Source organism: Motacilla alba, chromosome Z (genome assembly GCF_015832195.1).
Source record: "Motacilla alba alba isolate MOTALB_02 chromosome Z, Motacilla_alba_V1.0_pri, whole genome shotgun sequence".
Taxonomy (NCBI): Eukaryota; Metazoa; Chordata; class Aves; order Passeriformes; family Motacillidae; genus Motacilla; species Motacilla alba.
In genome coordinates this window covers 24,261,432-24,269,556 of record NC_052046.1, presented here as the reverse complement: position 1 = coordinate 24,269,556, position 8,125 = coordinate 24,261,432, and the positions used below count along the sequence as shown (strand labels likewise).

The 8,125-nt window shown below is 45.9% G+C and overlaps 1 protein-coding gene across 1 annotated transcript; it reads left to right on the top strand.

The window, feature by feature from the left end:
* The first annotated feature begins 7,118 nt into the window (after nucleotides 1-7,118).
* Nucleotides 7,119-8,125, top strand: MED18 (mediator complex subunit 18). The gene is made up of 2 exons (XM_038124405.1): nucleotides 7,119-7,304; nucleotides 7,442-8,125. Exons 1-2 carry the CDS (start codon nucleotides 7,232-7,234, stop codon nucleotides 7,993-7,995), a joined length of 627 nt encoding a protein of 208 aa, XP_037980333.1. The 5' UTR covers nucleotides 7,119-7,231; the 3' UTR covers nucleotides 7,996-8,125.

The window sequence follows — 8,125 nt, the reverse complement described above, 5'->3', positions numbered from 1 at the left end:
TATATTGAACAGTGACTTTCTACACTAAACCAATCTGTGAGTGCCAACATCACCAAAGACATGGAGGCTAGGAAGGAGAAAGAAAGAGGACAGGGCACACCCAAATCCCTCCATCTTAGACCCCCTGACCCCCATGTACAAAACCTGGACCCCTGCATACAAGGCTTAAAACCCCCCTGTACAGCACTCAAAAATCCTTCCTTTCACTTCGTGACTACTTCTACTACAATACCTAACTTGTGTGTGTGGCTTGTAGTTCTTCATACAGAGTTAGTAATTTGCTCCATGGGCTAAGATTGAAACCCCACGTGTGTCTTTGGCTGCATGCCAGGGTCTCAGAGCCCCCTGCCAGTGGCTCTGGCCATCCAGGGCACCCAGAGGGATGTCCTGGGTTCCCACACAAAACTACTTAGCATCCTATCTTAACCACCAGTTTTACTTCAGTCTGCTCTTAGGGGACTCCAAGAGCTTTAGCCCCAGCTTTCATAGGTTGCTCCCATTCCGTTCCCACTAGGACTCAGCCCTTCTAGGAGAATATGGTGGGTTGACCTTGTTGTTTGCCCCCACTCGAGCTGGACAGAAAAGAGAAATTGTAAAGGCAAAAATGAGAAGACATAGATTGAGGTAGAGACTACTTAGAAGATAAAGTGAAGCTATACATGGAAAGCAAAACTAAGAATTTATTCACAATTCCCTAGCAGCAAGCAGAGCTTTGGCACACTAAGTTACTTGGGAAAACAAATGCCATAACCACAAATGTCCCCACTTTCTCATCTTTTTCCCAGAGCTTTTGGTACTGGGCACAATGCCATCTGGTATGGAATATTGCTGTGGGCAGTTGGGATCAGATGTGACTCCCTTTGTTCCTTCAGAGCCTCCCACTCACCTCTAGCCTACTCACTGGCAGTGAATGCAGAAGAAAAAGAAGGACAAAAATAAAACCTCGATGCTGGCAACCCCTGCTCAGCAACAGCCAAAACACTGCTGTGTAACCAATGTTTTTAGTCACTAATCCAGAATACAGCCTCATACAGGCTGCTATGGAGACAACTAATTTAATCCCACCCACAGCCTGTATAAAAACAGAAAATCTGGATCTTGGCACCAATACCCACAAGTGAGATCCACAACAGCCAAGATCAGATCTTAGAATCACGGAAGGGTTTGGGTTGGAAGGGACTTAAAAGAGCATTAATTTCAACCCCCCCTACTGTTGGCAGGCACACCTTCACTAGACCAGAGAATCACAGAATTGTTTAGGTTGGAAGAGAATTTTAGAATCATTGAGTACAACTCTAAATCTAACATTGCCAAGTCCACAGGCTAGAAGGGCATCATCCTGATGCATGTTCCTTCCTGACATTCTTCCTTCCTGTTGTGTGGCCTGATGGCACACAGTGAAACAGACATGATGCAGTTAGTTCTCTTCCTCTCCCTGGATCCTCCTGGAGGCTTCTCCTGTGGACACAGTGCACCAGACAGAACCTGAGTGTCAACAGGACATGTTTCCTTTCTCTTCCTTGCACTGATTAACCTCCAGTGCATAGCAGGCAGCAGTAGCAGAATGGAAAGAATCACCTCTTCTTTATCCAACACCAGAAACATAAACTCAGGTTGCTCAAAGACCCATCCAACCTGACCTTGAACACTTCCAGTCATGGTCCAGCCATAACTTCCCAGTTCCAGCATCTCAGCACCCTCACAAGAAATTATTTCTTCCTTACCCAGTTTATCCTGCTGGAGAAGAATTCTACAAGGTTCTATACTTTCACAAGCTGGAACACCAGGATGAAAATAACCATGCCATAAAAATGATGCCAATTACCAATCTCTCTGTTGGCAGAGTTTCTGGACTAACAGAATTATACTTTTTGTAGGATAATCTTGGTTTTCCCTCACGAAAACTGAGATGATGTCCAGAGAAGAGCAATGGAGCTGATGGAGGACAACTGGAGCACAACTCCTGTGAGGAGTGGCTGAGGGAGCTGGGGGTGTCTGGTCTGGAAAAAAGGAAGCTCAAGGAAAACGTCATTGCTCTCTACAATTGCCTGGAAGGAGGCTGTAGCCACGTGGGGTTGGTCTTTTCTCCCAGGTAACAAGCACAAGTGGAAGAGGAAACAGTCTGAAGCTGCAGCAGGGGAGGGCTAGACTGGATATCAGGAGGAAGTTCTTCACTGAAAGGGGAGACCAGCATTGGAACAGGCTGCCCTGCTCTGGCAAGTGGTGGTATCAGTGACCCTGGCAGTGTTAAAAAAGGTGTAGATGTGGCAATCAGGGACATGGTTTACTGGTGGACCTAGAAGGGTTAGGTTAGCCATTGGACTTGATAAGGTTTGAAGTCTTTTCCCACCTTAATGATTTTATGATTCTAGGTAGAGAAGCCTACAGGGAAGGAATGAAGTTGAGCTCGGGAAAAGGGGCAAGACAATTTATTCTACTGTTTGTCCTTCTGTCTCCCATTAACTTCCCATTATTTTAAATCAGCAACAAATTGATTTTCCACATGTCAAGAATGTTCTGCGGTGACAAAAACCAGAAAGCAATCTTCCTGTCTTTCTCTTGACCCATGAGCTTTCTCATTCTACTTTTCTCTCTAATCCTGCTGAATAGGTGGTAAGCATTTCACTCTCTGCCAATGCTATCCCACCACAAGTCTAGTTATTTAATTCAAGAAAAAAATCTCCTCTTCCAAAAGGTGAGCAAAGACAGGAATGCAAAGTAATGACTTTATAAACTAATTAAGGTACTTTATACCACTACTGTCCTCTAAACCCCATGAAAATGTCATTGATAAATGGGCCTTTTTGAAAGTTGCAAGTCTGCCAAAGCAGAGCAAGTTGAAATCTCTCAGGTTTCAGGAGCTTTTGCCCTTTTAATTCCTGGGAAAAGAAGTCGAAAGGAGTTTGTGAGCACCTTTAAAATATACTTATGCTGTATGAGATATTAGTCCCATGAGACCCCAAGTGAAATTTAGGTTTGATTTTGTTAAGCACTTGCATCTTAAACAAGGGCTTTAAAGTTAGTTCACAGGCTCAGGAGAGACCTTATCATTCTCTACAACTGCCTGAAAGGAGTTTGTAGAAAGGTAGAGATGGGTCTCCTCTCACAGGCAACAAGTGACAGGACAAGAGGAAATGACCTCAACCTGTACCTGGGGAGATTCAGGCTGGACATTGGGAAGAATTTCTTCACTGAAAGGGTTGTCAAGCACTGGAAGGGGCTGCCTAGGATGGTGGTAGAGTCATCATCAACAGAGGTGTTTAAGGAAAAAATGGATGCAGCACTCACTGTCATGGTCCAATTGACAATGTGATGTTCAGTCACAGGTTGGACTTGATGACTTTTGAGATGTTTTCCAGCTTAAATAATTGTGTGATTCATTGCATTAATTTCAAAAAGCTAACACACAGATTTGTGGGGTGGAAGACTTTTTGCTGTTTATTTACCATGAGTGAATGTAGAGTGCTGTATTCTTCATCTGAAAGAATTTTTGATTGATGTAACAAAATTGGATTTGGACCTCAAGTCTGTGACATGAGTGAGAAAAAATTCTGAGTTTTAGTAACCTTGAATCCAGTTTACGCCTAGCTGATCCTCCCTTCTGCTGTTATTATTTCAATGTGATCACGGCTGGATCACTCATTTCACCTGAGGTTTCCCTGCAGAGCTCTGCTCTGAGCACTTGACATGTGACACAGAGCTGAGATAAAGGCCTGGTCCCACACGGGCAACCCACTTCCCTGACACAGAGAGCTGAGTGAGATGGATTTCCAGGGGAGCTGAACAGAATGTAGGTGGATGGCTGGGAATAACATGTTTACTATTAATTACTATCTTTGCTTCTCTATACCTCCTCCATCTGTCTGACCACCTATTGTTGGTGTCTGCTACATCTTATCTTCAACAGCTGCAGAAAAAGTTTCTTTGGGATACCTCTAAGGTATGTAGGTGTACCCCAGATCTTCCAAGTCCACAGTGACAAGCAGCTCAGCAGCTGCAGGACTATGCTGTCTTTTACTCTGCCAGTGAAGGTTCTTGGAGATGCTCTGGATGTGGGGCCACATTTGATCACCTATTTTTTCTAGACCTACAAGGGGATGGGATGACCACATTTATTTTCCATATTGTACTACTGCATAGTTTGTCAGACTGTGGTGCAAAACTACTCAGAGTAGCTACAGCTATGGAATTTGAAAGAATTTTTACTTTGAGACAGAAAATTGACATTCTTTTAGGTTTTATGAGGCATCTCTAGTAACACTATTATGTACCTCAGCTAGACAGAAAACTGTTATCACCACGGAGTGAAGAGAACATCATAAATTACCCCTCTTGAAATGCTAAAACACTTTTTTACTATTTTTTACTTTTCTTACCTATCTTTCTCAATATTTTTTCGATGCTAACTGTATGATGACCACATTAACTAAAGCTGATCCATATTTAAGAGGAAACCTATTTTTTGCTCCTTGAAGCTTAGGAATGCTTTAAAAACCATTACTCAAACCTTTTGTTGACTATTTTCTTACTTTATTTCAACATGGGCCTCTTGTGTGCAATCTGTGGAATATGTACAATGTGCGTCCACTTTGGCAGGTCCCTGGGTGTGGTTCCCTCCTATGTAAATATACATATTCCCCTCATGGATAGCATTGCACCCCTCAGGTCACCCTGCTTGTCAGTACTCCAAAATACCTCTGGTACATCAGGGGTGATACAAACCATTACTGCTCTGGGAGGGACAATTCTGCCATTTCTCATTTGCAGGTCTTCAGCTTGTACTAGTATTTATATAATTTTTCTGGGGGGTGGCAGGGGATACCACCGCTGTGTAGATACTGATAAAGGAAAGATGGACATTCTGTGTGGCCTTAAGGTTTGTTACACAAAAAACTGCTAAGAGAAAGGTCACATTTATAACTCTGTTTTGGGTATTGACAGGTGCAAATTCAGCTGGTACATACCAGGCATTTTCATCAGTTTTTGAAAACAGAGGCATTTCTGCCTAAAAATGGTGCACACCCTACCACGCCCAGATGAGATTTCTGCCTTTCCAAACCAATGAATCATACACATTGCACCTTTGGTAACAGTTTTTAACCCAAACTGCTGCAGGAGCTGAATCCTGGCCCCCAACACCTCAGAGCATCAACCCCTTTGCTGTTGCTGTAAGAGACAGACTGGAACACTTCTGGTGGAGATTTTAGATAGAATTAATTGCATGTGCCATCTCTCCCTGGGGAGGTGCGTGGGTGCAGCCAGGATGACCCCTGATGGTTGATCCTGCCTGCTGGCCTCCCACTCCCCTCCACTGTGCCCCCTGCGCTGGGGTGATGCCTTAAGGCAGCACTGAATCTGAAAAATATAAAAGTCAAAACCAGAGGTATCAGGGTGACGCTGGCAGTGAGCACTTTGAGATTTGGGCCCCTCAAGATATGAGGTCTCAAGAGTTGAACAAAACTTTGCAATGGTTTTTTTTTCAGTCGTTAATCAGAAGCTGTAGCTGAACAGTTATGATTAAACAATTGCACTGTGAATGTTGCATGCCTGGCTCATCTTTTGTTTTGAGCAAAAGAGAAGAAAATTCCAAGATGAATGGACTCCCTGGATGAGAGCTGCCAGGAGTGAAGTCAGCAAGACTGGGCAGTAAGTGAGGGAAGGTAATTCCAGCAGTGGATGACTGTGTCTACTGTCTCATTGACCACCAAACCCCAACCCAAAGGGAGGGAAGAACCATGCCTGCAGACTAAAAGGGCTCTTCTCTTGGAGAAGCAAGAGATACAGCTAGCAAATAGGGTTTGAGCACTATTTAGGAGAAAAGTTGTACAACTTACAGCCAAACAAATGCTGATGCCTTTGTTAAAAAATATAAATAGTGTAGAGGTTTGATGATCACAGAGCCAGCCTTTTGTGGGTTTCCTCCTGATTTCTGGCTTTGAGCAAACTAGAATAAAAGATAGAAATACAGCATCACAGAATCGTTAGGGTTGGAAGGGACTTTTGGAGATAATCCAGTCCAACACACCTGCTGAAGCAGGATCACCCAGAGCAGGTGACACAGGAACTTATTGTTATAAATAAAAGGCTTGACTAGGCCAATATTCAAGCAGCAATCAATTTATTAATTAATGTGGTAAAGTATGAGCAAAACAGTGCTGGGTACAGTGGGGGAAGTTTTCCCTCCAACTGCACAACGATGGTTGGGGCATACAGATATTTATAGGGGTGCACATAAGCTTTTCTCAGCAGTTTCTATTCCCGATTTTTACGTCACAATTCTATACGCTATTGTGAGTTAGTTTTTCTCAGGATGTACCCCAGAAAGGAGTATTCACAGATGGTGGGGTCCGACTTCCGAAAGAAGAAAGAGGTCTTCCAGCTGGTGCGGTCCAGACTCCAGATGTGGGCCCACCTTTTAATTGCAAGGACTATAAATCTCATAACAGTGATGTCCAGCTTCCCTTGGTCAAAACTATCTATCCTTGGGTTGATGTTCATCTTCCTTTCTCAAGCTGCTTTTTACTGTTTTGCTAAGGTGTTGAGATAAGCATATTTCCTTTATATAGATTCTAAACTTATATTTTGAAAGCTCCTTACTACAAGCAATATTCTAAAATTATACTTCAAAAGGTTATTATTGCAAAGCTGTTTTAGCTACGTGCAGAAAGTTCCTGTCAAATAGCAACATCCTTAAAGCTTTAATTCAGATGCTATAAAAGTTAATTGCAAACAAAGGATAAGTTCAAAGGCCTTCTTCCATGCTTTACTCCCTCAGTTTGGTTTTTTTTTAATTCATCCTTTAATTGTCCCATGATCAGTTTCCACACATATCACAATCACAAGTACACCTGCTGCCTGTATGTACCTGTCGCGAAACACAGCTTTGTATCTCACATTATCCAGGTGGGTTTTGAATGGCTCCAGAGAGGGGCACTCCACAACCTCCCCGGCAGCCTATTCCAGCGCTTTGCCGCCCTCAAGATAAGGAAATTGTCCCCCAGGACAAGCGGAAGTGGAAAAAGCCGTGTTCCGGTCTGTCCTGGGCCCGCGCTCCGCCTCCGAAACCCTCCCAGGGCGCGTGAGGCAGCGGGGGCGGGACGCGCCCAGACCCCGCCCCCAGCGCCGGCCCCACTCGCAGCCCCCCACCGGCCCCGCCGAGCCGCCAGGGGGAGCTGCTGCCGCCTTGCCCGCCGCTGCCGCCGAGGCCGCGGGGCCGGTGGGGGAGCGCACGATGGAGGCGCCGCCGGTGACCATGATGCCCGTCACGGGCGGCACCATCAACATGATGGAGTACCTGCTCCAAGGTAGGTGACCGCGGGACGGAGCAGCGCGGGCAGCCGCGGGTAGCGGCGCGGGGAGCTGGCGCCGCGCACGGGCGGGCGCGCTGCGGAGGGAGTGGGGGCCTGTGGGGGAGGCGATGGTCGTGGCGCTGTCTCCGCAGGGAGCGTGCTGGACCAGAGCCTGGAGAGCCTCCTGCACCGCCTGCGCGGGCTGTGCGACAACATGGAACCCGAGACCTTCCTGGACCACGAGATGGTGTTCCTGCTGAAGGGGCAGCAGGCCAGCCCCTTCGTGCTGCGCGCCCGGCGCTCCATGGACAAGAGCGGGATGCCCTGGCACCTGCGCTATCTTGGACAGCCCGAAATAGGCGACAAGAACCGCCACGCGCTGGTGCGCAACTGCGTGGACATCGCCACGTCCGACAACCTGACGGACTTCCTGGTAGAGATGGGCTTCCGCATGGACCATGAGTTCGTGGCCAAAGGGCACGTGTTCCGCAAGGGTATAATGAAGATCATGGTGTACAAGATCTTCCGCATACTGATGCCAGGAAACACGGAGAGCATTGAGCCGCTCTCCCTCTCCTACTTGGTGGAGCTCAACGTAGTTGCGCCAGCAGGGCAGGACATTGTTTCTGATGACATGAGGAACTTTGCTGAGCAACTGAAGCCTCTAGTACACCTGGAGAAAATTGACCCCAAAAGACTGATGTGATTGAAAATCTGGGCTATTAAGGCACTTGTTTTTGTGTTTCAGAAAAGGATGTTTTTCTAAAAAGCTTTTTGTGGGCAATCAAAACAGGGAGAAGGAATAAACTACTACATATCAGTTTTGGCAGTTGCAA

Bases quoted from the DNA above. Each gene is read 5' to 3' on its own strand.
- MED18 (XM_038124405.1), top strand. From the start codon at position 7,232: ATGGAGGCGCCGCCGGTGACCATGATGCCCGTCACGGGCGGCACCATC. The intron at 7,305-7,441 runs GTAGGTGACCGC...CTGTCTCCGCAG, and splicing joins GATGGAGTACCTGCTCCAAG to GGAGCGTGCTGGACCAGAGC.